Genomic DNA, 25682 nt, shown 5'->3' with positions numbered 1-25682 from the left:
TAATCAGAGCCAGAGACCAACGTCTAGCTCAACGTCATTCCTGATTACTGGCGTGTCGTAGACAAATATGCCATAGTACATAGACTATCACGCAGGGGCGTACAAGAAGACACAAGTCTTGTGATTCTGTTCTGGTCTGTTATGACCAGGTCGGCCATAACTGTATGTACTGCACTGCTTCTCTCCAAGCCAAGCCGAGCCAAGCCATAACAGGAGAGCAAATGAGAGGGCAACTCACCCAGTGAAACCAACACCAGAGGCTCTGGTGCTGGTGCTGGTGCTGGTGCTGTGCCGTTTAAGCTTTAGGACTCGATTCGTCGACCTCGGTTGGAAAAGCTGTCCACACCGTGTCATAGTCCCCTGCCCGTGTCGCCATTAATAGCTCAGCCTCGCACTACTACCCCTGTCTTATGCATGGCATGGTCCGCCCCGGGTATCCATTTTCCCCATTCTGGCGCCCTTTTTGACCAAAGAACCCTGTCAGTTTATTCCCTAGCCTATTCGGCAACCCTGTCCGACGCTGTGAGCCATGGCCTGGTCTAGAACAACAAATGCATTTTGGGACATCGTCATTTCTACATTCGAGTGGCTGGGTCATCAATAGGCAAAAACCGACTCGTGGGAAATAAGGAAAAGGACCCTGCGAGGCTATTGGTGACATGACATGACATGACATGACATGCTCTCCACGCTCCGGGCTTTTGAGAAGAGCCCGCAGCTCCGATTCTGGCAATGGCAATAAAACCCAACCAAGCCCAAGCTGTTGTGGGCCATCCCCAGCGCCCGAATGGGCTTCTGGCTAAAACAGTAACATTCGCGCAATCAGTCGTTGCCGATGAAACTTGGCCCATGGGCTCGGGTAACGGGTTTAGCCCCTTGCCAGTGACAGAGATTGAAGGACTGGAATAAAACATTCTCATCGGAACCTCCTGGTCAGGCGCCGTCGTGTGCCATGTGGTCTCGAGCCCACACCACTAGCTTGGCCCTGATATGATGGCCTCAGTAGTCTACCTAGCCGAGTCAGCAATGAGATCTCCAAATGATACGTTACTGTTAGCCGTCAAAAGACCCTGAGGGCTGAGGCCCAGCCATCTATGTCATTCCTGTTTGACCCTGCGTCCGTATTCTGCCACAGGCGTTGCATCTTTTTCACGGCTTTGATCCCGCGGCGCGGGTTTGCCGGCGCCCCTACACAGATTCGCATGCCTAGCTTGCTCAAGGGATCAGCCTCTTTCAACTTGGTCCTTTTCGTCTATTGGCGCGCAAGTGAGTTACCTCATAGACTAGATAGCCTTCATGTATTGTGCCCCGTTGATGTTTATCACCTTAGAATCTGATACAAAACAAACATTATGCTGTCTAGCATTTCTCCTTTTCACTACTCCGTATAGGGCCGGCCTTTTCCGACTTCAAACTGTGATCGGCAGTCTAAAGTTTTGGCTATTCAACTTTGGAGGGGCATCAGATCATCGGGAGCCAGAAGTCGTGACTTTGAGTCAACTTCTCTGTCATTAGTACTCTGTAGTTAGGTCATACACTGGTAATTGTGAAATTGCCCACGCCCTTTTCTCGGGGCCCACGCTGTTGTATCGTTCTCAAGTAAAAGGTCAGGCCAACTAGCTAGGAAGCAGCTTAAATGGGGTAAGTCATGGGACAACCTAAGAAGTCATGTTGATCTGCGATACTTACTGCCCGAGAGGGCCTCAACAGCATCGGCTTTCAGTAATCGTCTCGTCTGAGTATACTGAACGCGCAATCGGACCTGAAGTATACAAACTCGATGCTATGAATCCGAGTACTCGCGTGTCACACCGGAGACTTCAGACTGTGATACCAGAGTCAATGTGTTACAGGCCCAAAGTGCGGTCAACCCAAAACGCCGTTCAAAGCACCAGGTAGGTAGGTTACTTGCAGACAGACTGTGGTGATTGCGAGACTGATGAGCATGCCTCCGCTGTGTGTCTACTATCTTCATTATCAAAGCAAGAGCTGAGAACATCCAACCAGTTGCTGGAAGTGGCAACTCGAACAAAACACAGACATCAGAATATTTCAATTCTTGGGAGATTGGAAAGTGGGTTTGGTATCAAAAGGCTGCGGTTGTCAACGGCCGCTCCTCTCCATAGGATAGGACCGGGAACGATATTCTATTATTATCGTGCGGCATATCTTGCGGCACGAGTCCTGTGGCCATGCCTCAACAAATCAGAAACATGCTTCGGCATGGCTGCTGTAACCAGAAGCAGTGGACTTGCAAATGAACCAGCTGCCGAGGATAAGAGCTTCTTTGGCTTGTAGTAAAGGCCAATCTCTAATTCTGGCAGTCTGATCAGGGGATCATCGGCAATGGGGCGAGATGTCTGAGCCCGAGCCCGCTGTAAACCTGACTCTTTGAGAAGTTGATCAAGTCTTATTAACGCCCGAAGCTGTCACATTCTCGCAGACCTGCGGATCCGTGTGGGGACTGTTGGCATTGACCCAATATTTGTCCCGTTGAGGTAAATCGGGAGTGCCGCGGCTCCGACAGCGTCGTGATGGTACGAATTTCCATGAGCGGGTTGCGAGCCGAGGCAAAAGACCTTGATTTTGAAATACATAAATATGAATCTTGTGCCTGAGGCTATTGACGGTCTTCGAGGTGAAGTCGTGAAGTGATAATAGCTAATATGGTTATTTCCTCTTGCCTCTGTACTGGTATAGTAACTAGGCCGGGCGTGGATCCAAAAGGGATCGTCGGTCTGCATGCATCTCGATCTTCCGTGCCTCCCAGCTATACGGAACATGCTTCATTAGCGCCTTTTTCAAGAGGCTAAAAGAGTGGTGCGATACATAAAGATTCAGCTTTCAGGAACAACAGGCTCTCCACGGTGATCATCTCACCGCTTTCACTGTCTATTTCTCACAGTGCAGCCTTAGCTGGAATGTTTGAGACACTTAGAAATCTCGCGTCGGTCTTCTCAAATCGCCCTGCAGCTTGCTATAACGGGATATGAGGTCATTCCGTGCGCTAAGGAAAAAAGTCGTGGTGTCAGTTGTGATTGCTCAAGAATCCTTGTTCGTCTTTCTCACCCCAATCAACTGAAATAGCGAACACAAGTGGCATCCTTCGTTCCACGGCGAACAATTGGTGACAGATCTGAAACCTACAGCTGGAATGGCACACAACAGCGCGTACCTACGTTTCTCGTCGAGTCAGACCTGATCTATTTTGAGAAGCGACCAACCTCCCTTCAAACTTCAGCCAGACCAGATTCGGAAATGACATCGCGGCCAGAGGAAGACGAGAGGCATACGCCTATGATGATCTTGAGGGTTGAGTGACAGGGGATAGCCTGTGAAAGACTAGAGCAACAGCCAAGACCAGGGCGCGCCATGAAGTTGTTGATCGCTCCTTGTCGTGAACATATCCAGGAGCGACCATTGCAGACATACTCCGTAGTATGGTAATTAATAATGAGGCTAGTTTGATGGTTTGGAGCGTAAAGCGGTTTAGTCAATGCTTGATGGACTTTTCGAAATGCCCTGTCATTCATGGGTCGAGTTTCCCAGGGGAAATCCCATTTCGGGACACGAGGTTTGTGTTTTTGGCCAAACAGAAGCTCCAACGACCCCTTGATTGTTGAGCCAGATCTGAACCAGGGGCAGGGGACCCTGGCACACCCTGACATGTTAGTCCGTGGAGCTATAGTAGGTTACCTACCTCAAAACATTTAGTTATAGCCCCCAATAATATGCAGAATGAGGGACTCACGAGAAACGAGTTGGCTCCATACTCCAAACTTTATGATATCTGTGGCATATTAGGTAGCAAGGTCAACCACCACTGATGATACTAGATCTTCCATCTTGGGAGACAATATGAGGCTTGGCATGTTGTTTCCACGGACGCTATTATATAACAAAGGCCACACTGGACCCCGCCAACAGGGCAAGAAAGTCGTCGGAACGACAGGGTTATTGTGTAAGAGGGGATATCCTTAAGACGGAGTGAAGGATAAATCACTCGGTCCATGACCTCATAGCGGTCTGCTAGCCCTAAAATCTGGGGACAACCACGGATGAAAACTAGTGGTTTATTTTCAAGTCGCCATTGGAACTGTCGTCTGGTCGAATTGCGCAGCCAATGGTGGATGGCGCTTCTAAGACTTTCGGCCGAGATGGGGGCTGGTGGACAGATTTGCAATTCATCGGCCGAAGTCAGTAAAGGGCACTGTTTCAGCTGTGGGACCAAATGGCGGAGGACCAGGACTAGAAGAAGAAGAAGAAGAAGGGAGCTGATAGTCAGTTAGAACCGGCGTCCGATCAAGAAAGAAGCGTACGGGTAGAGTGACCCTCAGCCTCGTCAAGGAAAGGTAACTGTACATAGTCTACTCTGTCCAGAGAATGAATATACAATTTTCAACTTGTTCCGCCGCTCGGAGCGGGGCTTGAGTTCCCCGAATTCCAGTGGGGGGCTTTGCTCTCGGGACAAGATAGTAGCTTGGCGGAACTTCCTAGACCATTGACAACAATTTTCGGATTTCTGTACACAACCGCGGCCTGGCAACAGAGGACCAAGACCGGAGCAAATGCTGCTTAGGGTGCTTGCTTGCTTTGCTTGGGACTGAAGCTGAGCCCAAGCGTGAGGTATGTGTGACTTCGGGAGGTAGCAATGTCGGACGAAGCCAATCGTGGCGTGGCTTGAAAGTTGGTGCCAGGACCTGTCGATCATTTTATTGCCGTAAGTACAATACATGCATACATATTCCGCATGGCGCTGTTCTGCGATGCTTTGCTCTGGGCCATGCTCAATTTGGGACAAAGTCTCGGGATCTTGTCTGTTTTGATTGATGTCGATGTCTTGAGAGCTGCTCCCCCTGATGATCTGATGCGCTGATCTGATGTGCTCATGAACTTTTTTGAAGTGTGAAAGAGGGGTGAGCTAAGTGGCTGGAAGAAAAGCGAAATGATGCATATTTTTGTTGGTGATGATGATGCGACGACACTGCTTCAAGAGAAGAGGGGAAGGTGGTGGGCATCCAAGCAACCAGGCAACCAGCAACCTCCCCGAGGCATCCTGAAGATTGGTACCACTTCTTGTCTCTTTTTTGTCGCCAGAACTTATTATGTAAGGTAAATGGATTGATTAAGTTCCGATGCCACAAGCAATTGCCGTACCTAATTGTATGGATGTACTTGTCGGACATCCAATGCCAATACCAATAGCTTTTGGGTGAATGTAAGTAAGTGTGAATGTTTCTAATAAGTGGTACAATCTCATGCAAATCGCATACAAGTATCCCCCACCAGCCCAGCCCAGCCCAGGCAGTGAGTGTCTGGATGAGTTCTGACCGGTAGACCCCACTTTGCACATGAACTAAAGGCCTCAAATATAAGATGGCTTTCGGTCAGATCCAAAGCATAAATGGCGTAGATTATCTGCTGCGCGATTGGATATCCAACATGTTTTGTGGCTGTGATTATGGCCGTGACGGTGACTGTAACTGTAAGTGTAGCTGTGAGACATTGCCTCTGTTCAATGTCTCATTCAAATTCTTCCGCTGTGCCATTCCGCGGCGCAACTCTGGAGTGCGCTACCAGGCTAATTACCAGTTAGACGTTGATTGCTTCTAGAAGCCCCTTGGCCGAGGGCGGCCTAAAAACTACCGAACAGATAGGGTCCCCATTTGACCTTTCCCTATCAAGTACTTACAGCCACAGCCTTTCGTCTCATAAACAACTCATAGTGAGGCGCCCGCACGAAACTCAATATGATCTGCAGCCGCTAACTTGTGTAACACTCAACTGCAAGCCAAAGGACTTTTCAAGTCATTTTCAGCTACATAGACACATGCAAGTCATGCATTGATGAGTTGTTGACCATTTTCAAGATCAGGGATGCCAATGACAAGCAACTGAATGACATGACATGACCGCCGCATGAGAGGAGAGATCCAAGGTTGGTCGTCAAATTAACCACTTCTCCATCAGACGGACGGTGAGAAAGTCTCTTGTACCTGACGGTGGGTAAGACTGATACTTTCTTCCAGACCCGTCATGACTACCGAGGCACATGTTGATGATCGATCATACATACATGTCGTTGCCCTTTGAAGCACTGCCGCGAACTCCCTTTTCCGCAATTTAGATAGGGTTAGCAGTAATCAATCTGAAGCACGAGTGGACCCTTTGCAAGGAATTGCCAACAAGGGGAATAACGACCGATTCTTGGCAGGTTACTCTGAAGAGAAAACCCTCGAACTATGCACCCGATGGTTCTCTAACCAAAGTTCTTACCCACGCTAAGTTCCCAGCATCTTGGTGCTCCAACTTGGCAGGGAGTTCATCCTCGCCAACCTTCGATATGTCACTGTCCTCATAGCATTGCAGACCACGCGGGACTTTTCCCGATTAGGCAGTTTTTGCTTGTCATATTCTATCCATTTTCTCTGTCTACCATCACTAGAGGTTCCGCTGGAGTCCCTGAGACAAGTCTCACAACCTTAGTGCTTTACTAAGTTGGATATTGAGGGACGATCTGGTTATTTACCAAGTGGAAGATATTCTTGGGTGTTGGCATTTGTCATTTCATGTTCGGCCAAGTTTGACTTTCTGTCATCTGAAGTTTGAGTTCTATCATGGTAAATTCCAGACCTTTCCTTTTACAAAAGTCAAGGGCAAGCTACTAGCCTTACAAGGTCGGTTCTCATTTCCTATTCGTGCACTTAGCTTGTCAGATGTCTATGTAACCGAGAATCGCCTCTGATTCGCACGCAATACGTGATTTAAACGTGGTTAATACTGGTACGGTAGTCTCCTTTTGGAAGACACCCAGGCATCATGTGTTCAGTTATCTTCTCCCTCCAATCTTCCTGTTCACCCTGCCCTTGTCCCGCACAAGGGTTGTGGCATAGTCGAGAGGTTGACGGACAAGGGGCCGATGCTAAAAGAAAGTCGTTCTCAAACTATCGTCAAGTCCCGAACATGAACTACAAAAGCACCACTTGGCCAGGAAGCGGATGCTACGCTGCCCACAGAGCCGGAGAAATACTTCCTTGACAAAAATAGGGACCAGGCGATGAACGAAAGTCGGGGCTAGAACGGACGGCTGGCCATGATAATAGGGCCATGCTCGAGATAAGTAAACCCGTCATATAATCGGGCGACCTACTACCCCGAATTGCCGTTTGTGGATCCATTACTTTGAAGGAAGTTTCAGAGCATTGATGCTATGGCTAGAAATAGCTTCATTGTGCGGTCAGGAAAGATAATTTTCTCCAGTTATACAAAGCCCTGGTCACACTCGGTATCTTGAGCTAAACCTTTGGTCGTTATCCTTGCGGCGCAAGATTCCACCGTGAATTTGCAATACGTTTCTCGACAGCCTGTGAAAGGCCCAAGTCTGTGGTTGGGCGTTACACCAGAGGAAGAAGCCCGAATACGCAGACACCCTGGACAAGACACGATCTACAGCATACCCGAAGTAATCCCGTACAGGAACGTTGGGAGCGGGAGGATCATGTCTATCAATAAACCATGCCATGTCATACCGTAACTTTCCAGCTCGTCTGCTACGAAAGTACGCATGTACGACGGAGGAGTGATAGAGGAATGTGTTTGGGTGACAAAAACAGCGAGCATGAGAGATGCTGACGGAGAGTTGTGTAAGACGGCGTCAAGATAGTCCTAGCCAGACTGACTGCGCCTACAATTGCTACTGCTACTGCAACTACTACCGCAACATTGAGATTCTTATCTACATGATCGTACGCAGAAACACTGACCAACGACGTCATGGTCTTATGTTTTCCAGCTCCGAAAAGGCGCAGAGACGAGATACTCGACTCGTAGGAGCGGCCCGTGGCTCTGTCTCAGCTGCAAGATGAGATACCTAGGGCGACACGAGCCAAAGATTTGGAAACAGACGAACAAACAAATAACGAAGCGAAGCCACTGCGAAAGCATTCGTGCGGCGTTTATCTTACGGTGGGCCGTAAGTAACGTTCCAGTTTTACTCATCTGCAGCTATACTGTGTCCGGTTAGACTGTCACTTTTTATAGATATTCTCCATATTCTGATCTCGAGCCTCATGGTAAAATGTGCCGTTTCGGGGAGCCATGTCGCCACTGAGATGGCGCTTGTAACGCAACTGCAATGCATGGCAATTTGTTCGACCCCAGCCTGGCTGTTACCTTACTTTGAACAGGGCTTTGGATGTTTTAGGCCGGATTGAACTGGATTGGATTTGGATTTGAGATGGCTCGGTTCTCGCAGGGACCCAATATCAAAGCTTCAACTACCGGCGGCCCCGGCTTGTCCGTCTCTGGTCTCTGATGCCGACGCCCCGTCTGTCTACCACCGCCTGAGAGCCCGCCCGCCATCCTAATCCCAATGTTGTTTCGCCCTGTCGTAAACGCACGAGCCTATCAACGACTCGAGTTTGGCACAGCATGAGCGAATAGAAACCAGATCCGCTACTTGAGCCAAGTTGAGCCGTAGCCCAGGGTCCACGGGCACCGTAGCCCAGTCCAGACAGCCCAGCCCAGCCTAACTTTCATTTTCGTTCAGTAAGGTAGTCAGTTACCAGTCCAGTGCACTGAGCAAGCCAACCTCTCTCTGTCTCTCTCTCTGTAGGGAAACTCAGTGGTTGAACCTATCAACGACTAAAATCCCCCCTGGGTCTAAAGGGAGAAAACAACCTACGCGGGGCACGGACATGTAAAGTTATTTTTACTTTGTCACCTAGTGTTTTTGTCACCCTTCCTTCCCCTCTTAGCCCTCGTTCGATTTTCAGTTTAGTCACCACTTACCTGTGAATTCCTTGGCGATCGTCGAGACAGGGCGTCTCTTGTTTTTACTTCTTTCTTCTTCTTTCGTCTCTTTCTAGAGGTCTCAGCTTCTCTTCCGGACACCGCGGAAAAGCGGAGGACGGACATTAGTCTCAATGATCTAAGACAATGGAACTCTCCCTAACCCTTGACCCTGGGCCATGTGCGTCATGCCCTCTGCTTGCAAGGTTGTATCTCGGCCTCAGGGAGTAATAAAGCTTCTGACTTTGACAATGGGTAACAGAATAAACCCAACAAAGAAGCACCCTAAGCTAGTGATAACTTGCTTGAGCCCTTTGTGTCACCTAGAGTCGAGGTCCTAAGTTTTCTTGCGCCCGGCCGCCATTTTTATGACTGAGGATGACAGAAAACCCTAGGACTAAAGTCCCGGGTGACAAAACTTATCAGACTGTATCAGAATAAACTCGAGAGTCGATGTAGTCGGTTCATTTTGTTCCCCGATGTAAAAGCATCCAGCCTCTTGAACTCCCCCGATGGTATTGTGATGAAAGCCTGGTGTTTGCTGCAGCTGAATGACAAGACAGCCAACCTGTTGAGAGGTCGAGAGCCAAAAACTTTAGGTAACTGGGTGCTGCGGTACACCATTCTGTAGGTGCCACCGTCCGCCACTATCTCTTGTTGTTTCTATACCTCAGGTACTCGCATTCGGTTGCTGTATTTGTGATTTATTATTATTATTGCTTCATTACTACTATTTGCCCATTCTGGGCTGGACTGGGTTTCTACCCGCCACCACCATCTCGGCCAGACTCAACCTCATGATTTCAGGAACATTCCGCCCATGTAAGAAAGGGAAGCATTGCATTGCAGTACCATCTCGGCGGTCCTGTAGAACCATGGGACGAGCACAAGCCAGCAAGGTCGCCCTGCCACCAATGAACCATCTCCAATCGCCAGCTCCCCAAAATAGCACAACAGAAGCACCTGGTATGGATCGATGTTATCTTCAGGTATGGGCCAACCCGTCATACCTTTACCGAACCGACGCCTAGCCTAAGCATCTCCAATTGCTGCTTCAGCACCCCTACATACTCCGCAGTCCTCCCGTTTAGAAGGTTACTTCTGCTCCCTGACCAATCCTTACGGTACCTTGAGCCCCTCTGATCTGGCATGGAAGGGATGTGTTACTAAGGTTGATGGTCTGTGGCCGACGCTCTCTCTAGTCAACCCGTCAACAGATGAATGTTTTTTTTTTCGACTATGACAGATGCCCAGCCCAGGGATCTTTTGAAGCGCGGCCCTATTACTGATGAGGCTGCAGGACGCCCCCCCCCCCCCCCTTGCCGAGCTGTGGCACTGGACCACACCCCATCTCTAGCGTCTTGGGTTGAGTTATGTTTTTTTTGGTAGACCAGATCAGCACCAACACCGCACCATCGCACGCTTGCCCATCAAGCAGGCGGCGGCGCGGATACCACAGAGTTACAGCTGTACTCCGGGTTCACGGCCAAGAAGCAGCATCCGATTCATTGGGACTCATCCATTGCTGTCCGCTGCCGTAGTCCCGGGGCCCGCACTCCACAGCCCACAATTCCCCTAGTTCGAGGCCGAGCTCGCCGCTTGTCTTGACGTTCCCTCGGCTCATTCCTGCGCTTCTGAATGGCAGGTCAAGTATCCGTAGTGTAGTGTAGTGTAGTTGTTGGTGATTCTGATGTTATGCTATGCTAAGCTGTTCAGGCTCAAGCACAGCAGGCAATCGGGAGACTAAGGCTGGCCGATGGTGGGTGCCCATGGGCTGTACGCTTTTAGGACTGGTGGTGAACTGGCACTGACGCTGCTGTCTGTTAGGTTGCTGGCACCTGCATCATGGCACATGGCACGCTCTTACCTCACCTTACTCTTACAGTTTACTGCTCTTTTCATCCATTGCAAGCATTTCACGGTATAGTACAACGCGATAGGTACCTACCCTTACACAGCCTTCCACCCGTTCCTTCCATCCCACTCTTACCTTACCTGTCTGGCACCTACCTTACCTTACACTCCCACACACCACCCGTCACCTCTTACACCCCGGTTGCTCCTCCGCCTCCCCCATCTGAGCTGCTCTCGCACCGCACCTGCCTGCCCTGTGGATTAGGTCCGCTTGTATTTAACAATGGCATCGTCCCCAGCTCCTTCTCGGATCCCCTCTTGATTCCCTTTCGGTCATCTACAACAAACATCTTCGTCTTTACAAGTCAACACCACGTTCGCTATCCTCCTCACCCTCCTCATCTCTCCCAACTCTCTTAGGAAGTCCTCGTCGACTCCTGTCACTCGCTTTTTATTTCACGGTGCTTTGGTTCTGGAACAACGATCCTCCTTCACGATACGCTTTTCAACTCATATCTCTGGGCATTCAATCGTTTCCCATTGTATATAATCAGGAACAAAACACGGAGTGCAGAGACCAATTCTCAGATAGAGACCACGGCCTACACCAAAACTTTCTGGACTCAAACTCAATCTGTCAATAATCGACTGCCGGTGCAACTGAAAACGAAGCTGCTCAAGTGCACTTACATGGTCATCTTGGCTTTCGATTCTACAATCAGTTGATATCCTCACTTCTGCATACCCACAGTCGCTCCCAAAGCTATCACAACTTTTCCTTGAAGGAAGGAAACCCAAACTAACCGCCATATTCGATCGCTACCACCCGTTTGGAAGACTTGGATATAGACAACTACCGTACCGCGCAGCATCACTGGCCAAGGTTTTAGATATCTCTTCAACTCATCTGGCCTTGATCATCCCTGCTCCGTAGAGTCCATCGAGCATCTCAGTCACTTTAGATTGTTGAAGCCCTCCGTGTATAAGTTTGAATCCTCGACTTGCACTCGAGTGCATCCTCTCGACGCTCTACGCTGAATTGTTGTCTATTACGAGACCCCATCCACGAACTATCTCTAATACGGACCACTTGGATCGATTCCTGGATACCGATTGACTGGGTAGAACACTTGCTGCCCTGGCCCCCCAACACTCGCTATAAATCCACAAGCTTGTCTTTGTGGATCACTTCGTGTATGTCACTCGAGCCTCACTAAAATCTGTTCGTGTACTTATTCACTCAGTAGTTCTATCTTACAGATACCTCTGTAGCATTTGCAAAATGGCTGGTCCCGGTGGTGGTCCCCCTCGCCGCAGCCACACCAAGTCTCGCAAGGGCTGTGATACCTGGTATGATCCATCAATTCACGATGACTTTGCACAACACTAACAATTACTCATAGCAAGCGCCGCCATATCCGATGCGATGAAAACTTCCCCCAATGGTGAGTTGTGATTCGAAAAAAGACGTCGTGTTCCCAGGCTAATGGATGAAGCCGAAATTGCACCAAGCACAAGATTCGATGCCCATACAACGACGTGCAGGTTCCTGATGCTGAGCGCTCTACAACTCCCGACAAGCCAGACCTGATGTGGACACCCCAGATTGAAGCCGCCATCAATGAATGGCAAAGGACAGGCGTCTTCCCACTCCCCAGCCTGGGAATATACCCTGCCCCAATGCCACATCTGTACTCTGTTGAAGATCTCCGTCTCATCTACCACGTTGCGACGCTATACTATCAACTAGCTACCATCGATGCTAACAATTTCACCCTTTGGACTCGCCATATTCCAACGTACGTCGATAACATGATGCTCAAATTGGTATATACTGATCCCCAACCTTAGTCTTCTTCGAATTGGCGCCACCACACCATATGTGATGCACGCTCTGCTCGCCTTCTCTGCCATGCATATTGCTTTTCTCACCGACTGCCCTCTAGTTGGTAGCATGGCCTATGAGCACCGCGGTATTGCCCTCAAAGGGCTCCAGGAAGCCATTGGGTCTTTCTCCCGAGAAACATCGGATGCTATCCTTGCTGCCTCCCTCGTTCTCTCCTGGCAGGCCACTGACTGGTAAGACTCACAATTCCAACATCTAGTGAAGGGAATTAACAGCATAATCAGGCGCAGCTGGACCCAGTTAATGCAAGGCACTTCATCGGTAAGTTGACCCGATTATAGCAGTAGAACTCTACTGACCTGGAGATAGGTGATCGATGCTATGGATCCCTGGAAGCATGAGTCCCAGTTTGGAGACTTCATCGCCGAGAGCAGCACGTTCCCAACCGCCCCGCCATCTCCCGGAAAGGATCATCGCCCAAGCCAGCCTCGCCCTGAGGATCTGGATGCCTACCAACGCACGCTCGAACAGATTCAAAAAGTCGAGGCACACCTCAAGTACCACAAGGAAGATACTACACAGATTCAGCATTTGATTGGCTTTCTCCGAGGCTCCCGCAAGATCAGCCCTACACTCTCTATTAGTCAGCAATTTGAACGTCTTCAGCCTCTCCGCAAATGGCTCTTCTGGATGCCCGTGGGTTACCTGCAGAACTACCATGGCTCTCCCAACTCGCTGGTCATCATTGCTTATCTGTATACCGTGGCTCTCCTTATGGAACGTCTCTTCCCAGAGATTGGTGCCGCCTATTTTGGCAGTTTGTCTATTTCTCCCGTTGAAGAGATTGCTCGACGACTCATGTCGATCAATGTTTCTGGTGTCGGAAGCGAGATGCAAACTCCCTTGACCCTTATGGAGTTCCCCATCGACACAGTTAGTCAGTTTCGGTCGCGTATGGGATGGATGCACCCTGAAAGAACTCCCTCTTTCCCTCAGTTCAACCCTCGCAATTTCACTATTCAGGAGGAGGTGCCCACTCATGAGTCGTATCTATACGGAAACCCTGCTTTCAGCTACAGCACTGAGGAAATGCCCATGCTCAACGCATCCGGACCACCTTCTGCAGTGAGCCCCCTGGTCTTGTCGCCGTATCCGAGCCAGCAGTACCTCAATGTTCCCTCGCCGGCGTATAATGGGGCTTACAGCCCAGCATCCTCGACTTTCGAGGGATCTGTCGCATACAGCGATACCGAGGAGTATGGATCATGGGACATGAACACTCTACAAGGCGGGCCATCCTCATCAATTCAGGACTCCCCTCAAAACTATGGCGTCGGGTTCGTTACTCCTGTCCAGGCTGTGTGGATCTAGGCTCCTCGAGACGACCACTGGCTCAATTTACACAAAGAACATTAGGGGATTGACCGTTACCACCCAGGATTAACACGACACCTACATACCCGCCTCCAGAGGACCCGAGTCTATACATGACTTCCATGACGAGCACCCAATCTCCATATATAAAGTCAGAGCAATTCGGCATGCTTCCTCTCCCCGAATCTCCCGTCTCGTCGAACGCACCGCTCCCACGACATCGCCATACATCATCCATGTCCTCCGCCCCCCACCCACCTTCTCCTCTGGCACGACCCCCTGTGATGCACCAATATGACGACAATACCCGACGTCGAGCCACCTGATACCAAGTCCGACTTCGATTCACCCTCATCTGTTTTTACTGTTATGATTTAATTCGATGCTCTGCTTTTTCCGAAAACGACGCAGGCGCCATGTATATCACACTCCTTCAACGCTCGCTACACCCAAACCTCCGCGTCAACGACGCTGACACTCCCTATCACTCGACCAACACGCGCATTTGGAAGTGCCGTGGTTTCACACTCCTTATGATACCCACTCTCAGAGGAACGACATTCCTTCAGATCATGATACCCGATAGACACTCCTTTATGACGACTTATGAGATTTCGATCGGTTATAGAATTCACTCCTTACGGTTTCCGCCAAAGATGGCGGAAGAACCGTATCCGGAAAGCATAGCGACTGTTTTTTGTTTTTTACTGCGCCTGGAAAAAAGTTTGGCGTTGAAGGGAGTTTTGAGAAAGCATTTGTTTGGCGCTCTGAATCATGTTTTATTGCTTGATGTATGTATGCTTGGGATAGGTGCTTGTAGCGCTCGACTCTTCGCAGAGCCTGGAGCAGCGATGGAACAACACGGAACAGAAGCACAGTTGCATTTTAGCTTGGATTTACCTGGCTCTTTAAGAGAAGCCATGGCTGGATATGTACGCTCGGATGATCTGAAACATGCGATGGATATCGTGTGAGGATAGACTGCTTGTTTGTTATATGCTAGGTACGATCATGTTCTCTTCTTGGATATGTAGGGAAGATTGATGTCTGCTGGCAGTTCTTTTATGTTCGGCCCGGAGGTTAATTGATAATCTACGATGTTTACACTTATTATGCTGTTGGTGCGAATGCGCTTTCTACAATGGAAACTGTGATAAGTATCAAGCCATGTAACTAAGTACCTTTCATTTTCAGGTACATGCACAAAAATACTTAACTCGCTCAGCCTTTGGGCGCTCCACGCAGCAAAGCTCGATAATATCGATCAAAAGTCTAGTGATTTTTATAGATATGAGAGCCAATGCATATAGATAATTTTCTACTGCTTTCTAGTTGAGTTGGGGGATTTGGGCTTCTTGTCGCCGGTTTTTTTCTGAACAGGGCCATAGGGATAGACTTGACTCGCAAGTACCTCAGAATGAAAGGTACATATAAGCAAACACATTTCAACCCGGTTGCCAGTCCTCCTGTCATCATTCTGTATATCTTGTAGATTTATTTAGTTGATGCTGAAACACAGGAGACAGTTGCTGTGCTGTATGGCCTCGGCGTTGAAGCCAATATCAAAGGCCTCTTGTGGCACCGTACTTGAGAGCTACAGCTGGTACATTCATGATGGGTCAGAGTAGGATGGTTCTTGTCTCTAGGGGATATATTATACTGTTGCTATCAGCGTGGACTTAATGAAGAATGATCGTTGTAACGGATGATGAAGTCTGTGATCTCCTAGAGTGTAGTGTATAGAATGCGACTTCTGCAGGTGTAGGGTGTTTGTGGGCATCAAAGTATGAAAGTAAGGAGATGAAGGTAGCATAAAGTCCTATGTTTTGCTGCTGTCATATCAGGTCACTTGATGACTGTAGAGGATCGATCAGTGCTATCATCACATCAACTAAACCTTAGGAAGCCCGCCTTAGTATGGAAGCCGTTTCGCATCACCTGGCTCTATGATATGAACACATGAAAAGGTACGATAGTATAGTATAAGTGATTGGGAATTCATATCGAGACTTCCTCCACTACCTTTATACTCAAAGTCGCCCTTTTATTGTGAGGCAGCGACCGAGGCCTCATCCAACATAACGCCCTCACAGCCATCAGCGCATAAGCCACTATCCAAACACCCATGCGCTCTTCGACGTCCCAGATACGTAGTGTTAGGCCATGTTTAAGGAAACAAGAAGCTTCAAAAAGAAAAAAAGGAGCGCAAAGCCATCCAGGTTGTTGGTATCAATATTCCGTTCCGGCCCCCTTTCCAGGAACTCATATCCAGCTGGTTCACAACCCTGAGACCGAACCAGATTTCCTGTCTAAAAATACAAATAAAAAAGGACGACTGCCGGCCGTTTGGAGGCTCTCCTACCTCGGAAACGTGCGCCTGTCAATGCTCAAAACTCCAAGGCGCCTGTGCGAGAAAACAACGATTGAAATGGATCATGCCTGGTGATCGGTCCTGTCAACTCCGGTATCATATGTCGTCGATGCTGCATCTATTGAGCATCGTCGTTCGTCTTTCGTGTCATGTTCAGACGTTCATGAATAAATGTATAAAACTTGTGCATCAGCAGGCCGCATTCGGATGCCCACTCAAGCAGAAGTGCTACTGCGAGGTCTATTGGATGGCGTTCGGTTCGGTGGCGGTGATCGAGCACTATCACTACGGTCACGACCAGCACCCTCTCGCATAGCGTCACTGTAGCTGGGTACTGGCGGTTGGCGAGGACTTGGAGTTTGCCGTGAGGGAAGCACCGTAGCGGAAGAGTTACCTCGGCTGCGGTTCATTACGCGAATAAGAGGCGTATCTTCCTCGCTGTCACTTCCATATCGACCATCTTCGCTACCTGAATGGTCGGGACTTTGATATTCAGGAGGCGGGTTCGTCGCATCCTCGAGATGCAGGTGCAGGGGGTTGTGGTCGTGCGTCTCCTGTTGAGGTACGACATTGCTGCTAGCTTCGCCGTTCTCCTCGTTGGGTACAAAATGAGCCAAAGAAATATCGGTCGAGCTTCTAACTGGTCCGGGACTTGTTGGGGGAAGTACGCGAAAGTTACCACTACGTGTTCGTCCATGCGAAGGGTTGAGGTCGTTAGATGGGTTGCGTGTGTTGTACGAGCTTGCAGTAATGGAGTGGCTGTGTTGCCTGCCTTGAGGATAAGTATTGCCATCCTTGGTACCAGCTTCCAACAGTATGCTACCCTGCTCAGATCCATAAGGTGGCGGAGGAGCCAGGCTTCCAGTCACAGGAGCCAGACCCCATTTCTTGACGTTTGCCTCGATGAAAACGAAGCCGGCCTGACCAAGGTTGACGTGAATAGTAGCAGGACCATTTGCACCGATCGCAGGGAAGAAGTTTTGCGCCTTGAGCCCGTGAACAACCTCCTCGAGCTTTTTACCATTGCGAGTGAAGAAGATAGCACCGGTCCGAGGACGATAACCCACCCCAACGACATCACCCTGCACCAGTGGCGGACCATAGGGAGTCGCGCCGAATGGTTGATTGTAGCGGCGGGCACCAGTAGATTGATATCCGACAGAGTACTTGTGATAACCTGGCAGTAAAATCAGTAAATGGTTGTGGAGGATCAAATTACGACCAACTCACCCGGCAGTCGGAAGAGCGGATAGGGCTTGGTAGCCATGCCGATACTGAGCAGAGTGTTTTCGGGCTTTTCGTAGATCTTGGCTTCCCAGTAGTAGACGTCGTTTTGCTTGGGGACAGGGAGATTGCTCATGACGGTGCATTCCGAGTCAAAGAATTCGATTTCGGTACGAGCTTCGACAAAGCAGTTGGCGATCTCCAGTTCAGGCTCAAATTCCCATGCGGAGACACCCTTTTCTTGTATGGCGAGGTATTGAGATAGAGAGATATCAGTCTGCATTGATTCGGGAGGGTTCGCAGTAACCCAAGCTTTTGGACGCAACAGACGTTAGTAAAATGCATTCGCCAGGTTAGCGAGCGCGAACGTTTGGCGGCTTACCCTTTGCACGTAGGTATTCCTGGCGCGACATATCATCCATGACCTCGAGGGCCTCAGCCTCATCGCGTGCGAACGCTTGTTCATCATCGTATTCGCCAGGCCGACCGAGTCGGTCGAGGATGATGCGACCAGTACTCGCGCAGCCAGAAACCCAGAAAATGAAGATGACTAGGGCGATGAGGACGATGGAGCCGAATGATGACACGAGGCCGATGACGACGCCTGTAAAGGCAGACGACGGGTTGGAAGAGAGCCCCATGATGGGCGAGGGACAAAGTATTTAGATGACCGTCTCTTGACTTTGATTCGATTGCTTGCTCTACAGGGTCGAGAGATCAATTCAAGGAAAATTGCGTTTGGCTCGGGTTGTATAGATAGATCGTGTTGTGCGGATTAGTCGATCGATTGGTCGGTCGGGGACAATCAAGGCACGGATCTTGGCGGACGGCGTCACCGCCGCAAATAGTACATGTAAGAATCAATCGCGCGGCGAGATAAGCAAAAGGAGACGTGGCTGAGGAGTCAGTCGAAGATGAAGCCGCTAATATCGATGAACGGAGGAATCGAAAACGCCGAAAGAAGGTGAGAATGGAACTGAGGAGGACGGGGAATGAGGCCAAAAGATTTGGTGGTGATGTTGAAGGAGGAGAATGACGAAGACGGGGAGGGAGAGACGAGAAGAGGCGAGCCCAGGCGTCTTTGGGTGTGGTGAGTGAGGTGGTTGGCTGTTAGTGTTAGAGGATTGGATCAAATGTGGAGGAGGATAAGCCTACCTACATCGCAATACGGACGGGCCTAACTACCTTACCTACCTTAGATATTAGCCCACGCGATATCGCCACTCGAACGCAAACTGCGGACTATCAGTAAATCGAAAGTTGAGAGATGATTCTTTACAGCGTTGTTTTAGGGAGACATTGATTTAACACCAGCTTCATAACCTCAGGCTCACCTAAGCAGCGAACAATTGTCTCTAGCACTGACAAAACACTATCGTCATTAGCCGTCCACTGAAGCAGGCAGTGTACTCCTGGTGGGGTGACCTGAGCCTTTGGGCTACCCGCTACCACTTCCCGACGGGGCATCCGCAGGGGGTCACCTTCAGTGAGAAGCCTAAAGAGGGACCCAAGGGTCGACGGAAGCAGCGGGAGCGGGCTGATGGGACATGATAGCGCTTGTATCGTGTTAGCGCTAGTCACCAGTTGACGCTGCATAGCACTAACACTCAGCGTGGGGCGACATGTCTCCCAAGGCTGAACCAGAACCAGAACAATCATCATCAGTCAATGGAATCTCAAAGTGGCTGATGAACCTGGACCTGGAACCTTGTCAGACCAGGACAGGAACCAAAAGAAGCGAAGCGAATCGAAATGCGACGCTGATGACGACGTTGACAGACTTTTACCATATGCTTCTGTGACGTGAGCAGTAAGAGACCTACCTAGGTAATCACCTAATAATCACTCACTCACTCACTCACAACAGCCGAAGTCTCCAAGATATCGCATAATAATACCAAGCAATGCAAATGCAGTTTTTGTTTCGGCCCGGTGCCTGTCCCCTCACAGCTAAGACGCCCCCGGGTTTCACATCTTTCATGGATCTTAGCGCCTTATCCATCAAACAACAGAGCATCTCAGCTCGTATGCTATTTTGAGCCTTCGCGATACGCCTTGCGTCTATTAATTTCCAAGAACTAAATTACACGTCAACCAACGAATTGTCAAATCCTTACAGTCCTGGAATTGTTTTAATAATTGATATCTCAAGGATCTGAAACAGGAACTGCTTATGGAAGGTAGTAGCATGTTCAGGGAGACATGTGAGACATTGGACGATAGTTTCATTATTCGCCCTTTTTACTCCGTAGTCAAAGTAAACAAGTCATTACCAAGTCAATATCATAACATTGGCAACTATTACGGCTGAAACCTTCATCGTTTAATGCCCCGAGCAACTTGGCACTAGTGATACGCCAACTTAAGTAGATCTACCTACACGTTCAAGACCTTGACTTCATTTTCATACAAGTCAGAGCATCATGTTTATTCAATGCATTGCCTATCTCGTATTCTAACAATCTCAGCATATCAATTCATGTCCGTGAGAAGCCGTTACCATGCCTATTTACATTACCGTTATACATCTACATGCGCGCAGTGAACCCAGTCCAAACCCAAAGTAAGAAATCGCATTTTACCTTATAGCCCATTCAAGACTTTCGTCATTCCCATATCACGTCAACCTTAACATTCCTCTCCTCGCCCTCGTCGATATTCCCTCTGCGCTCTTCGTGCCCGCCGCTCCTCCCTTGCCCTCTCCCTCTCAAGCTCCCTCAGCTCAGGCATCGGGTGGTGATAACTCTTGGTACCCAGATCGCCACTATCGTCTGTGGTACGGGTCACCTGTGATCCATCAAGGAGACTCTCACTGACCTGGCTGTCGGCGCGGGTGTAGCTCTCGGCACGCTGGTAGCTGAAATCGCGACGGGCTGCTCGGCCAGCTTCACGAAGACGACGGGCCTCGGCGCGCATGCGTTCTGCCTCACGGTTCTCCCGACGATCAGCGGTAGAGTAGACCTTGCGGATGCCGCCGGTGGCCTTGGTAGGTGTGGTTGTAGGGGTTGTCTGACGATCAGAAAGAAGGTTTGTTGAGACGTTAGATTCAGTGCCAGGGTTGGTAGAGCCATCCCATTCGGAACCTTCACTCTCCTTGTTCAGTCCACCAACGCGGGCAGGCCTCTCATGGCGATAGCTGCGGAGTTCCTTCTTGGCTGCAAGTTCGGCCTCCTCATCTTCAACACCCGCTTCACCAACGTGGCGGCTAGTCTTCTTGCCCTTCTTCGCACGCTCACGGTCTCGCTTTTCCTGCTTGCGGCGTCGCTTCTCACGTGCACCAATGTCGCTTGCTCCAGCTGTGATACCAGTAAGTGTTGTGCTCTCTGTGACTACAGTCGTGTTGTCGTCGTCCACGTCCTTGTATACACTGCCACCACCGAGGTTTGTTGGTCGAGTTGCGTTGGAGAGAATAGTGCCGTTAGGCCCGGTACGTCGAAGAACCGTAGATTTGTAGTCATCCCAATCTGTTTCCTTGAATTGGAAGCCACCGTTCTTTGCCCAGAAGAAAAACCAGATACCAGTACACACGAACGCCACACCAATCAGAGCAAAAAGGAAGAAGAACCGGCATTGCTGATGTCGTGAGGGTCGAACGAGCCTGATTCAGGTTCAACGGATGGTTTGTGCCTATCGTTCTTGTCGTCGCCTTTATCATCTCGAGCTAGCAGCACTTTACTGCCCTCTAATAAGCGCCCCGAGAGTGTGGAAAAGGCCTCTGCAGCACGAGGGGCGTGCTGGGTGATTGAAGACGCACTGCGCAATGAGCGAACGATAGCGGGTGCCATGATGGAATGGAGTAGAATGAAGAGGTCTCAGTCGAGTATAGATATGTGTAAGCTAGGCCCAGGGTGCTGTAGCCCAGCCGAGCTCAATCGTAAATAAGACCAAGCAAGCAGTTGATGTGAGTATCCTCAATGTATCAATCGAATGAGTGTGGTAAGTAATTGTAATCGTTAAATGAGTCGTGTGGTGTTGATTATGGAAATAGTGTGTTTTCTGAGATAAGGAGAGAGAAATATTAGAGAGAGGAAGAGTATTGCGTGGCTCAGGCTGGGCGATGGTGCTTGGTTAACCCAGAAACGAGGCCTGTAAAGTGCGTGGCTGGGATGCACAGCGGGTGGTTGGGCAGCTTCAACGTGCGCGTCAGAATGCTTACAACGCTCTCGAAGTTTGATACATAGAAACATAAAAATAAAGCAATGATTTTAAACGGCATCAAATCAGTGTTCCAATAGTTTCCTTCCAAAGTTTGAATCAGCTTCAATTACTTTTCTGGACCTCATCACCAGAATCCAGCCACAATCTTCAAATGACGTCGAAAGTAAACAACACTCGATCGCTGACCCAGCAACCTCGCACAGAAAGCCCATTTAGTCATCATCCAATGGCAGCTGTCCACGACTTTGATGCTCCAGATTTGCAATGCACACGCCCCCCTTCAGGTTTTATTCGTGCATCTTGGTAATGGAAACTGACGAGCTCTATTTTAGCCCGCATGAAAAGAAGTTTCTAGGCAGTAGCGCCGGCCTTTGTGAGACAACCATTGTCCCTACCTAAGGTTTGCATTAAGAGATTGTGATACTCTGAACCTTTCTGTTCAAGTTTGACATTGGAATGCCACTAGGCTACATATTTGAGACCTGACGGACCATGCTAATGTCGGGTCCAATTCTACCCCTGAGACAGCGTCAGCAACTGCACTGCCTGACTGCTCACGTTTGCATGAATATCTCGGGCGCTTACACCGGATGAAAGCTGCTCTGGGCGGTTAATCTACACATACGACAGATCGCCAGTTTCTTATGCACAAACTCAGACACCTGAGACAGGAGAAAACGGGATAGCTAAACATCCAATGCTAGACATGTTCCCATTTTTATGCTATGGTTGAACTCAATCATATCCACCCAGTCGTTGTCTTGCTTGTTACTCTCCCAGTCTCTCCAATCCAAAACAATATCTTCCGTTTCGACCAAAATCCTTCACCTCCATTTAGTCCACTCATAATCAATCTGCCACCCTCACTACACCATGATCAGCCGAAGATCTTGTCACGGGTCACCATTTAACGTCTCGGAACAAGTAGAATAGAGAAGCCTGACATGCATGTCATGCTGGTTGTAACATAAGATTATTCTCTGCCGGGCAGCAGATAGAGGCGCGAACCTCGTTCGCCCGTACAATCTATCGTTCTGATGACAAGGGTCCAATGATAGTTCCAGCCAAGTCTCAAGTTCCTCCTCTTACATCATGCTCAACAATGCAATACATAAGCCATATCCATAATCGTCTCTCATGCAGCTTCCCACAGGTATCTCCTGCTGATCAGATCGCGGCAAGAAGGGGTGCAAAACAATGGGAAATTGTCTAGTCCCAGTCCAATAAAGGCCAGTCCTCCTAAACATGAATCTACACCCTTCAGGTAGCAACGACCATGCATCGGAAAAAGGCACACCGGCTCAAAGCTACCAACAGGTAAGACATCTGTTCATTAAGGACGTACTGGGGCCTTTCCACCACCCAACCAAACTCCAAAAATAACCCATCTGGGCGTACATGATTTCCAAATAAAAAAGTTGAGCTTTCAGTAAGCGCTGTTGGTACTGGTACCTCGAGGTAGTCGAGCCGGGCTGGTAACTCAGCTGGACCATCAACCGGATGCTTCCGCCATCACCGCTTTTCGGGTATCAACTTTCTGCCACGAAGCCAACGAGAGGGTTTGGCCCAAGAATACAAGCATCAAGATAAGCTCGGTGTGTGAAAAAAACTCTGAGCTCAAGACTGGAGCTTGAATGTAATCAGACCGTCCACCGGAATGCTCATCGATGGCCAAGATTCGAGATTATGGGCGAAACGCTGCCCATCCCGTAGACATTTGTATGCAGGAAATAAGAAAGAAGAAATAAATATAGATCAAAAAACAAAAATGCAAAAACGCGCTTATCATCAACTTTGTCATCTCTCATAAGAAAAAATCATCAGTAAATGTAGTCGTCCATGGCAAAGGACGGATCATATGGTGCATGGTTTCCAGAATATCCACGATGATGCGAGTCAGAACGACTGGGAGTGTGTGGTCGGTAAGGGAGAGCCTTCTGTTCAACCCGACTGCGGACATCTTCAAGCTGGTAGTAGCTGCTAGCGCGGTCGCTGCCAACTCTAGAGCTGCCGGTAGGTCTTGAAAATGTGATCTCACCTCCATCGCCGCACTCAATCTCAGCACCCGAAACTCGCACGACAGCCGAGCCTGACACTTTGATTGTGACATTATCAGTGTCGCTTGAAGAAGAGCGGGTGAGACCAGTGGTGTTGCTTCGCTTATACTCGCTATCATCATGGCTGCCGCTGCTTCGACTGCTCCCGCCACCAAGCCGAGGGTTGCTAGCTTTGCGTAGGGTTTCAGCAGTCAATGGCATGGCGGGACCGCCATTGATGTCGTCCTGGTATCGCATGGCGTCCAGGTATTTATCCTCATCCAAACTGACACCTCCACCACCAAGTGAGCGATCTTCGTAGTAGGAATCTCGTCGAGTCCGGGCGGGTACAATGTCAATCCCACGCTGTTCATACGCAACGGAGCCTCGTCGAGTACGAGCAGGTACAAGATCAGCACCATGATGCTCATAGGCGACAGAACCGCGTCGAGTACGGGCCAAAGCTGTACGGCGGTCGAAATTGGCTTCAGGAGAGTCCGCAAACAGACCAGGACTGTCATTGTAGTCTTCGTCATCATAGCCTTGGTCAACAAACCCAACACGGCTACGACCCGAAGGAGGCGGCCGCGAGGGAGTCCTTGTCTTTTGCCTTGTCAATGACTGAGGAGGGGGGCGGAATGGTGTGGTTGGAGGAGGCATTGCAGACTTGGGTCGTGGGATGCTGTCAGGAGGAGGCATACGCCGGCGATCCTCGTCATTCTGTTGAGGCCTCTTAGAGCGAGAGGCGCGTCTAATTAGACGGGGATCAGGCTGCTCCTCCTCCTCAAAGTCATCCTGAGGATACCCAATGTTTGATGGCGAAGGCTGCTGTTGACGGAAACCCATGGATGAAGCTGGCCGTTCAAAACGGTTTCTGAGGTGGGCGCTGGCTTGCTGCGAAGGCATATCAAAGAACCCAGGTGTTCCAGCACCTGGGCCAGGCGAAGGCGGAACGCCGACCACTGAGGGAGACTGTCCTCCAGGGAAGTAAGGTGGTGGCGGGAATGATCCGACTGGGAAAGAAGGCTGAGAAGCTTGTGCATGGTGCCAGCCAGCATTGGAAATTGGAGGAGCGGTTTGTCCGGGGTAATAGCTATGAGGTCGAGTCTGAGCACGGGGGCGCATGCCAGAAACGGCAGGCTGTTGGACACCGTAACAGGAGGGATCCTCAACACGACCTCGGCGATATTGTTGAACAACAGGCTCAGTCTTGGTATGAGTGAGTGATGTTGGGCGAGGTCTTCTCACAGGCTTGGGCTCACGTTCCTTGGGTGGTTTGGCTTCGGCTCGGACCCTCCGTTGTTGCTGCTCAGCAGCTTCCTTCTGCTTGCGCTCTTTACGACGTCGATCTTTATCGCGCTGTTCACGAGCTTCACGTTCATAGTCTCGGCGAGGGCGCTCTTCCCTACGAGGGGGCTCTTCATCAGAGAGGCCTTCGCTGGGAGGAGAAACGTGTCGCCGGCTGGAATATCTCCTGGTCTCACCTCGAGACTTTCCTGTGTTGGGGCGTTCCTTGGGTGGACTGGCGGGACCGGGAGCTTCAGAGACAGCATAGCGACGGGTGGATTGGATGCCCTCGAGGACAGAGCTGCCGGAATCCTCCTCGGCATCCTCGACGTAGCAGACGTGGTTGGACATAGTGTAGTTAGAATATCGGAGAAACTTGAGAGCGAATTCGGCTCCGAAAAAGAGTCAATTCGATGAGGGGGTTCGACGGGATCGAACAGGGACCGCACTAGGTGGGACGGCACAGTTGGTGGATGAGATCGCAACTCCAGGCGGTGAGAGCGCCGGTATCTACGATCGCGAACGCAATGCTTTAACGTCCCCTTTCGTGAAACCTTACAAGCGACATGTGAAGGAAGTGGAATTCGTTGACCAGGACAGCTGCAGCTGAAAAAAGTCGTGAGTAAAATGTCGCTGTCGAGTTGGATACAGAAGGCGGTGACGATAGTGGCATAAACCAGGGCGCTTTTCGATGGAGACGCTAGTAACGTCGGATATGTAATGTTGGATGCTTGGTAGATGC

At 49.8% G+C, this 25682-nt stretch overlaps 9 protein-coding genes across 13 annotated transcripts; 2 read left to right on the top strand and 7 right to left on the bottom strand.

Annotated features, from left to right (window-relative positions):
• Positions 1-3230: 3230 nt before the first annotated feature.
• On the bottom strand, positions 3231-3668 carry FVEG_16090 (hypothetical protein; the record flags this gene model as incomplete). Its single annotated transcript, XM_018905331.1, has 1 exon — positions 3231-3668. The coding sequence occupies one exon, from the start codon at positions 3666-3668 to the stop codon at positions 3231-3233; it is 438 nt and encodes a 145-aa protein (XP_018753428.1).
• A 397-nt stretch (positions 3669-4065) lies between these two features.
• FVEG_07403 (hypothetical protein) lies at positions 4066-4188 on the bottom strand (the record flags this gene model as incomplete). The annotated part of the gene is made up of 1 exon (XM_018896046.1): positions 4066-4188. One exon carries the CDS (start codon positions 4186-4188, stop codon positions 4066-4068), a length of 123 nt encoding a protein of 40 aa, XP_018753429.1.
• Positions 4189-4342: 154 nt separating this feature from the next.
• On the bottom strand, positions 4343-4735 carry FVEG_16091 (hypothetical protein; the record flags this gene model as incomplete). Its single annotated transcript, XM_018905332.1, has 1 exon — positions 4343-4735. One exon carries the CDS (start codon positions 4733-4735, stop codon positions 4343-4345), a length of 393 nt encoding a protein of 130 aa, XP_018753430.1.
• A 210-nt stretch (positions 4736-4945) lies between these two features.
• On the top strand, positions 4946-5596 carry FVEG_07404 (hypothetical protein; the record flags this gene model as incomplete). Its single annotated transcript, XM_018896047.1, has 3 exons — positions 4946-5107; positions 5247-5307; positions 5496-5596. 3 exons carry the CDS (start codon positions 4946-4948, stop codon positions 5594-5596), a joined length of 324 nt encoding a protein of 107 aa, XP_018753431.1.
• Positions 5597-10270: 4674 nt separating this feature from the next.
• On the bottom strand, positions 10271-10994 carry FVEG_07405 (hypothetical protein; the record flags this gene model as incomplete). Its single annotated transcript, XM_018896048.1, has 2 exons — positions 10271-10424; positions 10840-10994. 2 exons carry the CDS (start codon positions 10992-10994, stop codon positions 10271-10273), a joined length of 309 nt encoding a protein of 102 aa, XP_018753432.1.
• Positions 10299-15568, top strand: FVEG_07406 (hypothetical protein). 4 transcript variants are annotated; one of them, XM_018896050.1, is made up of 9 exons: positions 10299-10549; positions 10618-11838; positions 11892-11994; positions 12048-12089; positions 12141-12443; positions 12496-12723; positions 12775-12811; positions 12860-13827; positions 13929-15568. In XM_018896050.1, the coding sequence occupies exons 3-9, from the start codon at positions 11927-11929 to the stop codon at positions 14188-14190; spliced, it is 1908 nt and encodes a 635-aa protein (XP_018753434.1). In that variant the 5' UTR covers positions 10299-10549; positions 10618-11838; positions 11892-11926; the 3' UTR covers positions 14191-15568. The 4 variants fall into 4 exon arrangements, with proteins under 4 accessions (XP_018753434.1, XP_018753436.1, XP_018753433.1 ...); XM_018896052.1 differs by having other exon boundaries at positions 12860-15568; XM_018896049.1 differs by having other exon boundaries at positions 10299-11838.
• On the bottom strand, positions 15015-18764 carry FVEG_07407 (protein ssh-4). Of its 2 annotated transcripts, none has more exons than XM_018896053.1 (4): positions 18615-18764; positions 17842-18566; positions 17466-17771; positions 15015-17412 (listed from the first exon to the last, which is right to left on the bottom strand). In XM_018896053.1, the coding sequence occupies exons 2-4, from the start codon at positions 18098-18100 to the stop codon at positions 16451-16453; spliced, it is 1527 nt and encodes a 508-aa protein (XP_018753437.1). In that variant the 5' UTR covers positions 18101-18566; positions 18615-18764; the 3' UTR covers positions 15015-16450. The 2 variants fall into 2 exon arrangements, with proteins under 2 accessions (XP_018753437.1, XP_018753438.1); XM_018896054.1 differs by having other exon boundaries at positions 18619-18764.
• A 1323-nt stretch (positions 18765-20087) lies between these two features.
• On the bottom strand, positions 20088-21244 carry FVEG_07408 (hypothetical protein; the record flags this gene model as incomplete). Its single annotated transcript, XM_018896055.1, has 2 exons — positions 20088-21032; positions 21074-21244. 2 exons carry the CDS (start codon positions 21242-21244, stop codon positions 20088-20090), a joined length of 1116 nt encoding a protein of 371 aa, XP_018753439.1.
• Positions 21245-22054: 810 nt separating this feature from the next.
• FVEG_07409 (hypothetical protein) lies at positions 22055-25682 on the bottom strand. Its single transcript, XM_018896056.1, has one exon. The coding sequence runs from the start codon at positions 25289-25291 to the stop codon at positions 23438-23440; it is 1854 nt and encodes a 617-aa protein (XP_018753440.1). The 5' UTR covers positions 25292-25682; the 3' UTR covers positions 22055-23437.

The sequence above is a fragment of the Fusarium verticillioides genome, chromosome 8, assembly GCF_000149555.1.
Source record: "Fusarium verticillioides 7600 chromosome 8, whole genome shotgun sequence".
NCBI classification, from domain to species: Eukaryota; Fungi; Ascomycota; class Sordariomycetes; order Hypocreales; family Nectriaceae; genus Fusarium; species Fusarium verticillioides.
This window is presented reverse-complemented; position numbering and strand designations above follow the sequence as displayed.